At 34.0% G+C, this 18,130-nt stretch overlaps 1 protein-coding gene, 1 long non-coding RNA gene and 1 other non-coding gene across 4 annotated transcripts; 2 read left to right on the forward strand and 1 right to left on the reverse strand.

Annotated features, from left to right (window-relative positions):
* The first annotated feature begins 7 nt into the window (after nt 1-7).
* On the forward strand, nt 8-859 carry LOC135635873 (uncharacterized). The gene is made up of 2 exons (XR_010495755.1): nt 8-324; nt 409-859. It is a non-coding gene; the product is annotated as an uncharacterized LOC135635873 (long non-coding RNA).
* Nucleotides 860-991: 132 nt separating this feature from the next.
* On the reverse strand, nt 992-1,065 carry TRNAV-AAC (transfer RNA valine (anticodon AAC)). Its single transcript has one exon. It is a non-coding gene; the product is annotated as a tRNA-Val (tRNA).
* Nucleotides 1,066-8,799: 7,734 nt separating this feature from the next.
* LOC103979483 (shaggy-related protein kinase epsilon) lies at nt 8,800-16,838 on the forward strand. Of its 2 annotated transcripts, none has more exons than XM_065149219.1 (14): nt 8,800-9,079; nt 10,645-10,896; nt 11,009-11,101; nt 11,634-11,693; nt 11,789-12,061; nt 12,170-12,244; nt 12,974-13,030; nt 13,104-13,244; nt 13,856-13,906; nt 14,003-14,098; nt 14,172-14,255; nt 16,137-16,239; nt 16,316-16,370; nt 16,447-16,838. In XM_065149219.1, exons 1-14 carry the CDS (start codon nt 9,020-9,022, stop codon nt 16,475-16,477), a joined length of 1,431 nt encoding a protein of 476 aa, XP_065005291.1. In that variant the 5' UTR covers nt 8,800-9,019; the 3' UTR covers nt 16,478-16,838. The 2 variants fall into 2 exon arrangements, with proteins under 2 accessions (XP_065005291.1, XP_009393922.2); XM_009395647.3 differs by having other exon boundaries at nt 16,316-16,365.
* Nucleotides 16,839-18,130: the final 1,292 nt, after the last annotated feature.

The following is an 18,130-nucleotide window of genomic DNA, read 5'->3' on the forward strand; positions in this document are numbered from 1 at the left end:
CATGTCTACAGCAATATATACATATTTTTCTCTATCCGCTCTGCTTGCATTACTCGTATCCATGGATAAAATGGACGACAGAAAAGACGAGAAGACACATTGATTGGGTTCCGGCAACAGGCGTTCAAATAGCCTGTCACGTACAAATCCGGAACAGGGGTGAAAAAGAAAGCGACATGTCGCGTTCTGCTTTCCAGTTTGGAGATTCGTGAGCCGAGAATCACATGATGGTGGGCGAAACACACGGTCGGCGGATAAGTCGAGCACGGTCCCAAGTAGAGAGAGAAAGAGAGACTGGGGGGAGCACGCACAACTGGCCTTACTGTACGTGCATTTGTTACACGCAGTGCTCCTCCGCTCGTTGGCTGCTCTCGTGACGGTGAAGGGGAATTTTTCATTGTGTTACAGAGCGATGAGATGGATCGATGCGGATGAGCTGATGGGATTCTTCCCAGAGAGCTATTGGATTCCCTTCTAAAATGAGCTGCGGACAGCCTCGCCTGGCATTAGATTCTGAGGTCGATACATGATGGAGTGAGATCAATGCCTTGTGCACACAACATGCTCGCCGAATTGCCCTTGTGAAAAGTAAAGTGGTGTACATCTCAATATATGCTTGATCTATATTCTCTCTTTTGTTGCCAACCAGGACATGCTGATGGCAGCAGTAACAGGAAAAAAGAAAAGATAGACAAGTTACACAGTGCAAGCAGTGTCCTACCTACAGAATGATCGACGCAAGTGTAGGTAGATCAAATGTTGCTTTCTGAGTGGTCTTCTGCAAATGATGAAATGCTTTTTCCCCTTATCCTTTAATCTATTGATTAGGTTTTCGATAAAAAAAACATTTCACCGTGAAGATTGATGTGAACACAGCAGTCATTTGGTCGGTCACACATGACTCTTGATGAGACTTTGATATTCGAGACATATACTGCATGAAGTGCCCATGAAAAGCGATCTTTCCACACAAAAATAATTCAGAGCCAAGTGGCGTCGCCCGGACTCGAACCGGAGACCTTCAGTGTGTTAGACTGACGTGATAACCAACTACACCACGACACCTTAGTTGATGAGGTCCTCGCTCTCATTCTTGTCATATAGAATGATTTCCGACGTTGAAGATTCCAGGTCGTAGATTTCTTCCGGTGCGTTCAGTTTTCGGTAGAGCACTCTGCCGCGGCCGCTTCTTCAGCTAGGAAGGCACAGAATCCGCTTGAGGAGTTCTGCGAGGTAAACAGAAGCACAGATGAAGAGAAACCTGTTATTGATTGTATCGTCTTGGTTCCTTTTGATCTTCCAAATTTCAAGCCTGTCGCCCTATCTCACTATCGTATTCAAATAGTTTCTTTAAATACACATGGATTACGGTTTATTTGTTTCACCTTGCAATGTGTGATTTGATTTGGTATTGGTATTGGATCCCGCGTTCTCCGAAGGCTTTCTACCAACAGTTTTGGCACAATTATATGAAGTTTTAACGGTTGATCAGCAGATTAATATGTTTGATTATGTAGCATATATATACAACAGTCAATAAGTGGCACAATGATATGCTCATTATTTTCAATAACAATGAAATTTTTGCTGGATATGTCACATTTAGCTTAGCATCAAAAGAATATATATTCCCTCATTAAATCAAGGATTTTTTACTGTTTATTAAATATAAATATATTTATGTTGTTATTCGCTTGAGACATTCTTTTTTACGATTAATGGATGAGATTCTGGAGTTGTCTAACCACATTATTTGATGTATTCTATGTGACAAATGTAGAAACATAAAAATCATAATATATTATTATTATAAAAAATTAAATATTAAAATTTAAAATTAAATAATAATAAATTTAAATTTACGATACATACCTTTCAATGATTCTAAAAAAAAAATCTTTTCTGATATACAAGCATGTCATTATCGAATCCAAAAGCTATAATGATATTGAGCTACAAAGAGAATTAAACTATCTTCTCTTTTCTTCCTATCATTCGTAGGACAACTATAAGTGATAAATTTAGAAACAAAGAGGAAATAAAAGAATACTTATAATCTCTTATTGACTAGTTCATATGATTAAGGCAAGATGAAAGTAGATCTATAGTCTCTCAATCATATCACATATCCAATATTATTACTTATCAATATATCCATATATTCAATTATTCGTGATGAGTTCTTAGGAGGTCATATTTTTTTATAAACGAGAGCAAGAGTATAAGATAAATAATTAAGATAGTCCCTCTTATTAAGTATCATAATTGGACTTCCTTTTTATTGTTCGATGATCATAATTAGAATTCAATCATATTCATAATATATCTTACCATAAGGCCACATAATTTAATATTTTTTTACTTAGCCCATTAATTGATAAGATATAAAAAGGTATAAAATTAAAAATAAATAAAAAATATTATTTAAAAAATAATTTTACCTAATTAGATTCTGAATTTTAAAAATCATTTATACATGCACAAATTTTAAAATATGGGTCAATAAGTCCAATAAATGTAATAGTATATATTAAGTTTTACTAGTAATATGAGTCATAGTAGTTATATATCAATAATGTTATGCTTTTTTCTATGTATCAGAACACGTTAGTTCTTCCTAATGTAGTCTAAAATAACTCCTGTAATTTATCTCATCAAGACAATTCTATTATCACATTTAACCATAATATGTGAATATATCAATGTGAACAACATAGTAAAAATAAATAACTTTAAATATATAAACAAGAATATTAATTATAATATCCACTTACAGATACATCACCATATCTTTTATATATTGCTCACAAACTCAATCATAAGAATTTATTTTTTTAAACACTTTACGATATAAATCCTAAGTGAATGAATTAGCAATTAATATAGTAGAACTCAAGTTATTAATTAACATTAGTTATTTTTGAACTCTTGTCTCTAACTATCAAGTACTTTATACTATAATGCATCAAGCTAAAATAGTACTTATCATTCTTAAAGAAGAAAGATACTACAATATGTCACAAAGTAACTTTAGTAACTCGGTAATTGGAGCATATCATTGGTATAAGAAATATTTCGAAGCATATCAATGATTTATGAAATATTTCAGAGCATATCACACATATCAATAGCATATGAAATATTTCAGAGCATATCAATAATATATGGTATATTTCAAAGTATAAAAATAGCGTATAAAATATTTCGAAGCATATCAATAAATAAATAAGAAACATAAGCTCAAATGTCATATCTGATATTGCATTCATTTCATTCTTATCCAAAGCATACATATAAACTTATAAGCAATACTTTAGATATCATATAAAAAATATAAAGGGTGAAGTAGGATTATAACATAATATGATCCATCCATTTTTTAGAGCTCCATCCACTAATGTCTGGATGAAGTTAAAGGGGGTCGACAAAGCATCGGTGCTCTAAACATAACTCTCTCTCATATTTTTGGCAAAGATTCATATAATTCTATAAATACTAGAGTACAAAAGTATATTATGAGTAATAAATTCAGCTTATATCAGAAGTATATATGAAACAACGAAAACATATATGTGACTATATAAAACAATACGATGTAAACATAAACTTTCATAAAATATATTCAGATATTGAAAGAATTAAAGACAAGAGCTACAAGAGTTCAAACCAATTACATATGGCTCAATTAAAGAACAAATTCTAGATGAATTCAATTTCAAAGAGATGGAACAAGAATATGCACAATTGACAAAAGTTTAGTTTGAGTAGTACGGCACATTATATGGATTATTTGAATAATCAATTATATTTTAATTTACTCAAGAAAGATATTATTTAAAAGATATATTAATCTACTTTTAGATAAAATAAGTTTTATATGAATTAGAGTTTTCAACAAGAGTTCAAAATAATATGGTAACAAAAGATCAGAGAACATTATCTCTATCTTGCTGAATTTATAGGGTCAACTCTAATAGATGTTTAGGTAGACATTTGTACTCTAAAATTTTCAAGTAGGTATTAAAAGATATCTACGAGTCTAGTTTCCAAAGATTTATATAAATTAAAATTTTCAATAGAGACTTATAAGCAATAGAGTAACAAAATATCAGAAAACATTATCTTTATTTTGCAAAATCTATAAGATCAATTCTAATAGATATTTGGGTAGGATTTTGTGTTTCAAATATTTTAAGTAGACATAAAAAGAAAGATCTATGAGTCTATTTTCAGATAAAATAATTTTGCCTAAATTAGAATTTGGTTCGAAGAATTATAGTAAGAACAAGGCAGATAGGTCATAAATCTAAAAAATTCTAGATTCAAAGCTTTATATCTAAACAAGATTGATAACAAGTGTAAGGCCAAAACTCTTCAAATTTCTCATAATTAAGGCAAAAGTAAATATTAGAATTATTATAAAAAAGGACACTTGTCTAAGAAATAGATCCCAAATAAGAGGATCAGAGCCAAAATCCTAAGCCCAAATCACTTCCCGTTCTTCTTCTTATTTTTTAAATATATTTTATAGTTTAGTCCTTGTATTATTTATATTTACAAATAGATCTTCAAATTTTATAAATAGATTCTCAAATTTATAAATAGGTCCTCAAATTTATAAGTAGATCCTTATAAATAATTAAAAATAAGTTTTTATATTGCAAACAAGTCCTTACAAAAATTTAAAAATAAGAGATATTATACTATTCCTTTTTAAAAGAAAAAATTTAGTCCTTTAAATTTATTATATGTCAATCGATGAAAAGATAAAGATATGTTTTTTTTTTCATTTTCTCCTTTAGCTCTCTTTCATCAATAGAATAATTCTTCAATAGAATAATAGTTCCAAATCACTTTAATCAGAGGAATGATTTTATTTCTTATGATCTTTAATTTTTTTATCAATAATTTGAGTAGACTCTTCCACATAGAATAAGTCTTTTTCGATCACAATCGGTTTATACTTAATGATATGAGAATGATCTAGTATATACTTTTTGAGAATTAAATATAAAATATATCATGGATATGACATAAAGATTGTGGCAAGGCAATCTTGTAAGTGAGAACCAATCCTCTTAATGACCTCAAAAGGTCCAACAAATCTAAGCCTTAACTTTCATTTCTTTCCAAATCTTACCATACTTTTAGAAGGGAAGACCTTCAAGAATACAAAATCCTCTTCTTGAAACTCAATATTTCATTTTCTGTTGTCAGTATAGGTCTTTTAACGACTTTGAGCAGTCTTTAACTTTTTTCTTATAACTTAAATTTTCTTGGTAGTCTCTTGTATTTTATATGCAGCTAAAATCAGAATTCAACATAAGAAATTCTAGATAGATAGATCATAAATCTAAAAAAATCCAGATTCAAAGCTTTATATCTAAACGAGTTTGATAACAATTGCAAGGCCAAAACTCTTTAACTTTTTTATAATCAAGGTGAAAGCAGATATTAGAATTTCTATAGAAAATGGTTAGAACACTTGCTTTTGAAGCAATAGATCCTAAACGAGAGAATTTGAGTCAAAACCCTAAGCCTAAATCACTTCCCCACCGAACACTACCTTTATCCTTTAGGTTGAAGGAATTGAAGCAAGAGGTGGTGGAAGAAACCCCTTTTTATTTTTTATATATTTTATAGTTTAGTTCTTGTACTATTTATATTTATAAATAGGTTCTTCGATTTATAAATAAGTATTTAGATTTTATAAATAGGTCCTTAGATTTATAATTTAGTCCTTATAAATAATTTAAAATAGGTTTTTAATTACAAACAAGCCCTTACAAAAATTCAGAAATGAGGGATATTATATAGATGCTACCTGTGCTAGGCATCGCAACCATTGTCCGTGACCGTTGCTGGAGGCACGATCGCTGCCTACACAAGGTATCGCCGTCACTATGTGCAGCCACCGCCTACTTGCGACCTTCCCACCCACGTGTGTCTATGTGCATGCCACCTAACGACCCCACAGTCATTGCAGCATGATTATGCACACACAGACTACCTAGCAACCCTACTAGCCTTTGACGTCTAGTGATGTCAACCGTAACCAGCAAATGCTGCTCGTAGCAATATTGTTGTAATCATCATAGTTGTTGTAGGCAGTGGTGGTGCTATTACAACTGCCACATGCAATGGTTGTACACAACCATTACAACCTTCATGAGCAATGGCACTATTGTAACCGCTACATGCAATGGTCTTATGTAACTGTTATAGGGCTACTACACTCCATAGTGCTTGCACTAGATATACAATCATTACTTGTAACTAGGCTAATGACCACCGGAGATCGTTGCCCTCAATAATACTGTTGTTGACAATAAGTTATCAATAGTAGTCTACTAATCAAATATGAGAAACCTTATATCACTTTAAGTAGGCAATATGATAAACTAGATAGAAAAGCAAATCGACAATATAGATGAATCATTCATGCATCGTAAATAAAAATCAATTAATATTATTTCATGAGTGAAAGGTATTAACAAATATATCTAAAGTATTTGATTTCACATGACTCTAATACTAATTGTAAGCATAAAAATTATAATATACTGTTATTATGTAAAAAAATTTATTATCAAAATTTGATATCAAATAGCAATAGATCTAAATTTATGATATATACCTTTAGATGATTCTCATAAAATCTTTTCTGATATGCAACCATACTATTATAGAATCCGAAAGTTATAGTGATATCGATTTACAAGGAAAACTAAACTCACATTTTACCCTATTCTTATCTTTCATACGACCAATATAAGCAATGAATTTAGGAACAAATGGAAGATGAGAGATCTATAATTTCTTATTGATTAGTTCATATGATTAAATGAAGATAAGAGAAAATATGTAATCTTTCAATAATGTCACTTATCGACATATCCTTACTTATCTGCGTAGTTGCGTATCTAATTATTAACATATCTAATTATTTATTCTAAGTCTATAAGAGGTCTTATATTTTATAGGCGAAAATAGAAGAAATATGAAAAGTAATTTTGAGAGTCTCTACTATCAAGATTATCTCCTAAGGAATCTTACCAATCTTATCATAATTAGACTTTCTTTTTATTGATCGATAATTGTAATCAGAATCCAATCATATCTATAATATATTTTATCTAATTAAATATGATAATATAATCTAACAAAATGAACTTAAATGTCAATTGCACCTAACGAAAATTAATACGTCAAATCAAGCATAAACTGAGAATGATCAGTGCACTCATTCTTATCTTACTTTCAAACTCTAGTATTTTCATCGATGAGATACAGTTGACTGTCTAAATATGTTGGGGTATTAGTCTCCTTTTTAATGCTATAAAAGTTTCTTAGAGCTGGTGTGTGAACTCTTCTCAGATCGTTGATTTCTTCACGAGTAGCGGTAGTTCAAACATGCGCAATATCTTTTCTTATTTGTAGAGGTTTGATCTTTACGGAGAAGTCCATGAAAAGAACGTGATTGTTTTTTTAAATAATATTTTTACATTAAATATCGTATAAGACATAATACACCAATCATTGGAATATCTCAATAAAGATACTAACCACTCATCTCAATTGACTCAATGTGATTGTTTGTTGAATCTGTGTGTAAACCCCAAGACCAATTGATTAGTCTTTTCAAAGGTATCCTCATTCTTTTCTTCTAATCTTTATGTTCTAGATTTTATTTTCCAGTCAAAAATATACAAAGAAAGTTAAAAGAGAAAAAAAAAAGAATTAGAATTTGGACTATCCTTGCAAAACGAAGGCAGAAACAGACAGTAAAAACATATAATATATAGTGGGCTTATGAGCTTTAACAGACATCTACTAAATAATGTTAAAATTCCAATTAAACATTTGAAAATAAGAAAATTCCTTAACTATTTATCGACGATGAAAAATGATATAATTTTAATGTGAAAATTGTATAGAATCATGCTAATCTTCTTTCTATCGTTGAAATGTCTCCGACAGAAAAATATAATGATAAATTGAATAGGGTGTTTTTTTTTGCTATCTTGAACTTAGTTTTTCAATAACAAGCAACACATTATGTAATTTTACTTTCAACAAATTTACGATTAACGCACCAAATTAGGCTCCACAATGCGCACAAACTTGCATTTTTGTGATCAGCACATTTCATGATCTTCTGCTTCATTTCAATTAACAAAAGAAAAATTGCAGCTTGCTTTGAGTCAACAACAATAAATCCAATTTTTTAATGGATTAAGCAAATTGAATCAAATACTCGTGATGGCAACTAATTCTGCACATGAACATGATGAGCAAATGATACCAAATAACCAAGCAAATATCCCGAGGAATTATAACGCCCGTTATAATATGATATCTCTTATTGTAACGTCCGTTACATGATGGGATAACAGCCGTTCTCAAGTTTATCGATTAAAGACTTCTCCTAAAAGCGCGCATATCACTACTTTTAATGACGATGATAATACGGTATATCATCAAAAATATTTTTTTGTTCAACAGAAAACAGTTTTTTACTTCCTCTTCCCGAAAACGTGTCGCCGACCGCGTCTCGCGCGCTTCAAATCGCGTCAAGATCAAAACAAGAGAAGCAAAAAATAGAAAACGAGCGAGGACCAAAAGCCGAGCGTTCACTCGTCCGATCGCGATGGACCGACCGATGAGCGGCCCTGGTCGGCTCCACATGGGTTCGGCCTTCAACCTCCATGACCAAGAATCCGGATCTTAAAACAAAAGGCGGACAACAGAAAACAGAAAACAAAAACAAGGTGCAAAGAGGTACACAGAAGGAGGGCGGGGAAGAAAGAAAAGGGAGCAGGAATTGGGTGTTGCATTCTGTTTTCCTCTCCCAACCTCCTCCTCCTCCTCCTCCTCCTCCTCTTCTGCCTACTTCTCTTATCCCCTTTTTCTTCTTCCCGATCCATTGCGGATGGAGGAGAAGAGAGGGGAGGGAAGGAGTTCTTCTTGAGGCGGAAGGTTAGGGTTTGGAGATCTCGAGGGGGGGCGGGGGCGAAACATGCATATGATGCGGCGGCTCAAGAGCATCGCGTCGGGGCGGTCCTCGGTCTCGGATCCGGTAAGCTACCTACCTGACTCCTATGAATTTTCTCCTAATTTTGTTTTTAATTTACCATATCTTCTTCTTGGTTCCTCAACGTCATTGGTCATTGGGTTCGATTTCATTTTGATTTTTGGTTTGAAATCAGAGATTGGTTATACTCATTCTTCCTTCTGCGTTTAATGACTATAGGGCTTCATCAATGTTGCTAGGGTTTTCAGGAAATCTCTACCGTTGTTTGCTTGGTTGGATTGTTAGGTGTAGCTAAAGCTGTTTGCTTACAAAGGAAATGTTTACGCTCATAAGATTATTTACTTTCATCAATCAAACCACAGTGGATTTAGGATGGTCATGTTGTTAAGTCTGATCATTGGCATGGAAGATACCGAAATGCACCAGGGAACTCTTTTTAAAGTTTATTTGTTTATATCTTGATAATGATGATAACACGAACTTGATCATTCAAATCCATGAATACGTAGAATATGGCATGCCGAACTTAACGTGTGTAATTTCAAAATAAAAAATAGATCAGAAACTGACCTAGTATTGCTGTTCAAAAAATTGGTTAAGCATCACCAACCAATTGCCATAAGTGTCCAGATTAGTGAAGTTCAAGTTATAAAGATGGTAAATGTCATGGTCTTAAATAAGCAGACATCATAGGGACTTTAACACAATCTTGTCGAAAGCTTGTACAAGCATAAAATAGTAGTCATTTTAACTTGTTGCACTTCACTAACATCTTCCTGTTGTAAACCATTCACTCTTGTGGTTGCATCATTTTGCTTCTTGACTTAGGCAGGCTGAAGACATATGTCTTTGAGTTTTGATATGCTACATTTTACATATAATTGTGGCTAACGAAGCCTAATAGTGCTGCAATCAAGCAGCACATGCAGGTTCTTTTATATTTTGCACTTAGTCACATTCTTTTTTACTGCTTATTCAGAATCCTACCCTGGACTGGCTAAAACCGGATTAGAAGCTCACTTGACATCTAACTATTTTGGGCCTTTCTAAGTGTGGTGAAACATTTGTGGTCAATTTTTGGCTCATTGGCCCTACTGTGCTGTCTTTAGTGACCTCCCCGTTTATTAGGATAAGGCCTCATGCATATGGCACTCTTTTGGGGTTGAGGCTCCTTTCTTTTGTGGGCAATACTCCATTTTTCACAACAACCAGGAAATATCCTGTTGCTGTTGCAAATTATGGTGAAAATATTTTTGGCATCCTTGACTCAGATTGTATAACTGGCCATGTTTGCTGAAGCTAATCTCAAGTTGGTCACTTTGTCATCCCAGATTCACCGAAACACTAACCTTTCTTGACTGAGGTGTCACCCATAATAAATATATATTTTGAGCCTCCTTTCCAGAAAAGAAAATCATTGAAAAATTCTATTTTCTTCTTTAAAAATTTTATTCAAAGTTTGTAGTTTGTACTATGCCTATAGATCATGAAAACACACCAATGCAAAGGCAAAAAGGGAAAACATATTGTTGCCACAAATCATCTATTTCTACTTCATTTTCTAGTTTACCTGTTCTTTAAATCTGAGGCTCTTTATATTGTCACGTAAGGGTGGGGACTTAGGTACAAAAAGAGCAAAGTTTGATCAGGAAGGAGGAGAAATTCTTACGGAACGGCATTTGGTGGAAGACAAGGTTTCTACTATGGATCAACGTATATCCTTGTATCATTTGGATCTTGATGCAAGCACATCGAGCACTGACCCTCCTGCAAGATTTGAAGCGGCAACAATGGATCAACTTCCAAGGGAAATGCATGGTATGACAATCAGAGAAGATAAACCTGATGGTCACAATGAGAAGGTATGAATCTGTGTTTTCTTTTTCGTTCGAGTATTCCTGTTATGTGGAAGTAAATCTTTTTATCTGGTTCATCCTTGCATTCAGTTGATGTAATTCATAGTAATTGTTGCAGGAACTGGACGGGTCAATGACAAATGGTAAAGGAACTATGACGGGACAGATAATTGCAACAACAATAGGTGGCCGGGATGGTCAGCCAAAACAGGTGCGTTTACATTTCTGAATATAAATTAGGCAGTCTTGTACACCTTATAAGATGGTTCTTAATTCTATGGGACCATTGTTCTCTTAGCTTAGTGTACTTGTAGTCATACTTGCTTTTGCCAGACCTTGTTGGATGCACTGAGGTGCTTCTGATGGCAACTTGTCTTGGTGACTGGTATCAAATTTTGACTTAGATGCTACTAAAGTCACTAGCTTGTTGGTCATAAAGAGCTTCATGTTTTTTTTTTTGGTTGAATTTAAGCTTTCATAAGTTTGTGGATGACTTCACCTTTAAACTGGCAGTTGTGACAGATCTGTGAGGTTTGTGTCAGTGGCTTCTAACTTGTACTTGCTTTATCATTTGGAAACATTATTAAACTCTTATATCTGGGGATGCATCAATTTTCTGTATCCATAGTTTGGAACTTACTTGTTCTTGGATGTTCCTGGGGTTGTATAATATCTCATGGTTTCTTATTGATCAGTTGGAATCAGAACTTGGTCATTATAGTAACTTATTAATTTTTTGTCAGACAATCTCATACATGGCAGAACGTATTGTCGGCACTGGTTCATTTGGTGTGGTCTTTCAGGTAATTCAGTGCTCTTGTTGGTAGAAACTTTAGCTTTAATTCTGGACAACTGTTATATATTTAATAGTTATATCTTATGTAAATTTCTTGGGCAGGCTAAATGTGTGGAAACAGGGGAAGCTGTTGCCATCAAGAAGGTTTTACAGGATAAGAGATACAAGAACAGGGAACTACAGATTATGCTCTTGCTTGACCATCCAAATGTAGTTCAGCTAAAGCACTATTTTTTTTCTACCACTGAAAAAGATGAGATCTACCTAAATCTTGTTCTTGAATATGTTTCTGAGACTCTTTATCGCATAGTGAAGTATTATAGTCGGATGAACCAGCATTTACCTCTCATTTATGTCAAGTTGTACACGTACCAGGTGAATATCAATCTAGCATTTTAACATTGTCTTTTTCTTAAGATTTGTATCACTGTCTGTTAATAATCTTTCTTCATGGAGGTAAATTATTACTTGTTTGTTATGTAGATTTGTCGTGCACTTGCTTATATTCATCGTGTTATAGGGGTGTGCCATCGGGACATTAAGCCACAAAATCTTCTGGTGAGATCCTCATAATTTCTTGTTTTTTAAGATTCTGTGACGAATTTCATTTTCTTTCTTAGACTTGTCAGTATAACTTATTCTATGCGAAGGCAATTTTTGTGATGGTGCAGACGTAATATCATGATAGAATATTGAGGAATTATGATATGTTGATCTCATGCGTGGGGATGAAATATTTACTCTAAGCCTCTTGTTAGATAATAAATTCTGGAAATTATAAGCTGTCATTCAAAGATATTATATCAGCTATTGTAATGCAGGGCTGGTTGGGGCCAGATGATTTCAAGATGTGATAGGTTTCTTTGAAATATTTCTTTTTTTACTTTTCATGATGTATCTTCATCATTTTCTTCAATATAAAGTCAATTAGCAAATGTTTTATGAGACCTTTTGAATGCTAACATTGTAAGGAAACCACTTAATAGTTAATTTGAGCCAATTAAGAGTTCCAATGATTGAAGGAAAGAAGCCAGTTTGCCAACATAATGCTGGCATTGAAGTTTTCCATTCTGTGCAAATGAGATGCCGTCATAGTGCTGGTAGACAGAGACCAGGCAAGCAGTCATGGGCATTTTATGGGCTGACATGTTATGGCTACACCAATGTGCTTTATAGTTGAAATGATTTATTGCAAGATCTGAATAAGGATTTGAATTCAAAACACATATGGAAGTTGATTTTGACATCGTAATAATATCGTTTGAATTGTTGACTCTTTTTTTCCAGGTCAATCCCCACACTCACGAAATAAAGCTTTGTGACTTTGGTAGCGCCAAGAAGTTGGTAGGTCAGATATATGTGCTTGATCATTGAACGGTGTTATTCTCATATTTGACAACGAATGATCCAATTTCAGGTTCCAGGAGAGCCTAATATATCTTACATTTGCTCACGGTACTATAGGGCACCTGAGCTTATTTTTGGAGCTACAGAGTATAGCACAGCTATTGACATGTGGTCTGTTGGTTGTGTGTTAGCTGAGCTTCTCATAGGACAGGTAAGCACTACTGTTTTTATTAAACACAATTTTTATTATGAGGAATCCAGCATTCAATGTTTAAGTTAATTTTTTTCCTCTAGTCATCAGGTGTGGTATTAATATTATGAATTGAATAGGTTATCCAGTTAGATACACACTTCTAAAATAAGATTTATCTAGCCATTTTATAGCTATTTGTTGCTCCTCGGTGGAGAAAACAAATGGCTTAAGTTGGAATTTCATGTTTGATGGAATAGAGAACAAGAATTTGAGCAGCAGTGAGAATTATTGACTGATGGTTTGACTCCAGACATGCTGTTTATTTGTGTTAATTTTCTTGAATCGGTTGGCATTGAGTAACCTGCTCATGTAGTATACTTTCACCAGGCTCCAGAAAGTTTATACCTGTATCATTGTATTATTTTATAGAAATAATTTATTTTGGGAAAACATTTTCTACATGCTTCTTTACCATCGTGTAACATATATCATCGCAGACCATTTGTGATGCTGTATCTCATCATCCTTGATGCTACCTGCTAGTTCATGTCATGCTTCTTCTGCAGTTTCTTGGTTTTAATCTTTCCTAGGCACCGTCTTACTGAAGTATATCATCATTTTTCTTGCAGCCTATATTTCCTGGGGAAAGTGGTGTTGATCAGCTGGTGGAAATTATAAAGGTTGTATATCCATAAATGACATTTAAGTGCCTCTTATCTCAAGTAAGTTCTATCCACTTGTTGATCTTAATTCTACATGAATGCTTTTGCTTACAGATTTTAGGTACACCAACACGAGAAGAAATCAAATGTATGAACCCAAATTACACGGAGTTCAAATTTCCCCAGATCAAAGCTCATCCTTGGCACAAGGTTGGTCAAGCTAGCATGTTTTACTAAAGGTCCTATAATATATCCAAATGATTAAATCACCATCCCTTTCCAGCTTTTTCACAAGTGGATACCTCCTGAAGCAGTTGATCTTGTGTCGAGGCTGCTTCAGTACTCACCTAATCTGCGTTTTACGGCTGTAAGAGTTCATTCTGCACAAATTATTTAGTGTTTTGCTGATCTGGCCTCTATTAGTGGTATCATGACTATTTTTTGTTACAATATCTATTACTCTGATGAAATTGTCATCATTTGTGCATCTTGCATAATGATGCTCAAAGTTATTTCTGATAGTCTGGAGCATTTCTCGTGAGCGATTTTTAATGGATAGGGTTCTAATAGGAAGTTGTGTCATCCATAGGTTACTTTAGTTGATTGAAGCTCTAAACTTAAGACATAGACAACAGTATTTACAAGTTGGTTTTGTTTCTATCTGTTTACTTTGTAAGAAACATCTTTCATCATGAATTTTCTACTCACCATTTTTCTACAAGCCAAATTTTTCGTCGGTAGGTTTCTTGTCAATACTTGTTCAGTTGAAGGTGTCAGTAGTTTTTGCTGATACAGACTTTGACAGCTTATTGCAAAGTCCTGGGCTCGAATTCTGTCTTTGTTACTTAACCTTTGCAAAAAAAAAAAAACTTGTACTGTTGTTCTATTTTTAGTTCAAACAATTTGATGGCCTTACTTGTCATAAATTGCCTGTAACAATGTTGATTAGCCAGTGTTTTGTTGTTTAAAACATTGAAAATGAATCAACTGTACCTGTACCACTGTATGTATATTTGGTTTTACCTATTAATCAATTTCATCATGTTGGTCCACAATGAATTTGGCTTTGCCTTGTAAACTGTTAATGGTTGCTACTTGAAACAAACAGTATCAACCTGTAATATAAGCTATACTAGTGATGGTAAGGTTTTTTAATATTATGCATCTACAATTCAGTAATAAATGCCTTTTTGAAGGTAAGATTTGTGAATTTGCAATGGAACACATGCCTTGTTTCTGCACTTACAGTTTGCTCACTGGTTGGCGATTGTATTTGTAGCTACATATATAACCAATTAAACTAGTATGTTACAGAATATTGTATGTTTTGGTCAAAGAAAACTATGTTGTCTAGCATACACTATTGAGAAAGATATCAATCTTGTGGTTCCAAAATTCTCCTTGTGTTTTGTCTTGTATATGTTAATAAGGTTGGTTGTTGTGCTGGCATCTCATGGAACTAGCTTTTTCTGCTGAGTACATTTCCTGGTCTTTCTTGCTTATGGTCTTAAACTCTTAGTTATTGTCAAATTCCTCTCAACACCTTATTCTGTAGAACATCTATTAGTATCTTATCATTGATTGACAACGGCAGTCATGACATTAACTGTGAGATCATTATATTTGGTTGTACTTTATGTCCTACATCACTGCACCTTGTATTCGTTGGCATGATTTTCAGATTAGCTACAGAGATGATAATGAAGCCATTAAATTCTTGTCCACGGATATTGTTATTAGATTTGAGAAGTAAAGGTTAAATTATTTTGAGAAGTAGCTATCCATAGTACATTTGATGATGATCTCCAAGATCTTGACTTTTTTGAAACTATCATTTTTATCATCTCACTCCCTAGTTCTGATCTCAAATCTCATGAAGAATGCTTGATGCTCTCTGCAAACTTTTGTGGGAGACCATTGCAGTTGCTTAGGCCTTTTGTCTTAAGTATTCTACTGTTTCCTGTTTCCTGTTTACCAAATCATCATGGTGTCATGTCTATCAATTGCATTGCTAGGCAAGTCTATTTTCCTTTTCCGATCACCTTAAATTTAAACAACTATCAGGTTATTTGATCCTGACATCATCTTTACCTTCTTATGAAGGCATCTTATGATATTTGATTAAGGCTATAGTTTAAATCTGCCTAGTGCTTGCATCTTTTTCTGTACTGTTCACCTTCTTGTCAGTGATGTATGGTGCAGCATCTGTTTAGTCATTGTTTTTGTTTTCTTTTCATCTGTGCTGCAGCTGGAGGCCTGTGCTCATCCATTCTTTGATGAGTTGAGAGACCCTAACACACGTTTGTTGAATGGGCATCCCCTTCCTCCTCTGTTCAACTTCACGTCTCAAGGTAAGATCCTGCCTGCCTTATTGTTTATTGGGTTCTCAAGGAAAGCTGTTGATAAGTCATCTAAATTTGTCTGCAGAGCTTGAAGGTACTTCCCCAGAACTGATTCAACGCCTCATTCCTGAGCATGTAAGGTGCATACAGTGATTGGAAGAAGTTTAAAGTCTGGTGTTGGTCTGAAGAACTTAAAAGTGGTTCGCATATTTACAGTATTCTTACCTTGTATGGAGCCCTGAAGTGATTGGTGATCAAACCTGAATCTGATTGGTAAGAGGAACACAGAGACAAACATATTGGACGAAGATTGTTTGTGGAGGTCAAGGAAGATATCTTTGACTTCTAGGTTTTCCTTTATGGGCAATCCCAAGAATGTTGGAGAAGATATTAATTTGTGAAATACTGAGGTGGCTTCAGGGACCTGGGCAAGAAGGGTAAGAGTTATAATCGTTCAGCAATCTACGTTTGTAATATGTGAAAGAAGGATGATAAACCATTTACCAGTTTCTGTAGCTTCACGATCCAAGGCTGATGTAAGTGCCGATTTGTTGTTGAAATCTTATTGTATGTAGTATTTGAATTGATTTAAAGGTGCTTATGAGACACTGGTATCTGCCTTCCTATCATAGATCAGTTGAGTTCTGTCATAGATCTTGGTAACGGCCGATTTATGGCGTATAACATGATTGTGATAAGAACTAGGAATTAATTTTTTGTACAATGGCGTCTTGGTAACGGATGATTTATTCTAAATCAAAATAGCTTGTAACCCTCTGAGTGTGATAACAAAAATAAACTAGGGTTACTTTTTGCAGGCTGCTAGGACACTGCACGGTGGTGTCTGCACTTGCCGGTGAACTTTCGACCTTCAAATAGGACGATCAAGTGTGTCCCAAAAGAAATAATAGCGGCTCAAAATCGTCCAAAGATTACGATCTGATCTTTGTCTACTTAGGGACTCCAATTGGCAAAGGTTTCGAGACTTCAGGTAATCATACTGCATGACTAAAAGTGGATCAATGCCAAGATGAATTACGACCTTCTAATAGGCAGATCAAGTGTGTCGAAAAAGAAGTAATATTACTGCTCTTTGTCTATTTGGGGTGATCCGACTCCAGCCGGCAACGTAAGGTTTCAGACTTAAGGTAATCTTACCGCATGACTACAAATGGATCAATGCCAGAAAAGAAGAAGAATTATTGGCAATCCGTCCAACGGTCTACTTCATATTGTCACGCCGTGACCAGAATCTAAATGGTGCAGAAGGTAAGGGACTTCCTCCTCATCGCGCTATGTTACTTGTGACGCAACTATACGGGTTTCGACTTCAACCTTAAGTGGATACCATTCCATTCCAGTTGTTGATGCTCACCTGACCCTATCTCTACAATCGCGAATGATCAAGATAATAGGATGCATAAATATATCTATATGCTTGCATAGCTATACTTATAAAATAAATAAATAAATTTAAGAATCATAATTAATCTATATTTAACATTTCATATGTACTTAGAAAAATGAGATTTAGCTTACAATCAATATTAGTGCATATCCAAGATATCCGATCATCTAGGTGCTACTCTCAAACTTCAACTTCCTTATTTGCGCACCAATAATTAAAATCTTAATGACGATGTAAGAATTAACTATCATTGTCCAATCATAATTAACGAATCCAAGTCGTCAACATAAGATAGTAACATAGAGGGTAAAGTATAATTTGTTTAATAAAATAAAATATAAATAAAAATATATAAGATATACAACTGATAAAAGTCGACAATATCAACATCATCATCACTCAAAACTAGCTTACACATCAAATCTTCTATATTTTGTCTACAAGGCAACTAATCAATAAATTATATCTCAAATATATAACCCAAAGTTGTTG

This window comes from Musa acuminata, chromosome BXJ3-4, assembly GCF_036884655.1.
Source record: "Musa acuminata AAA Group cultivar baxijiao chromosome BXJ3-4, Cavendish_Baxijiao_AAA, whole genome shotgun sequence".
Lineage (NCBI taxonomy): Eukaryota > Viridiplantae > Streptophyta > Magnoliopsida > Zingiberales > Musaceae > Musa > Musa acuminata.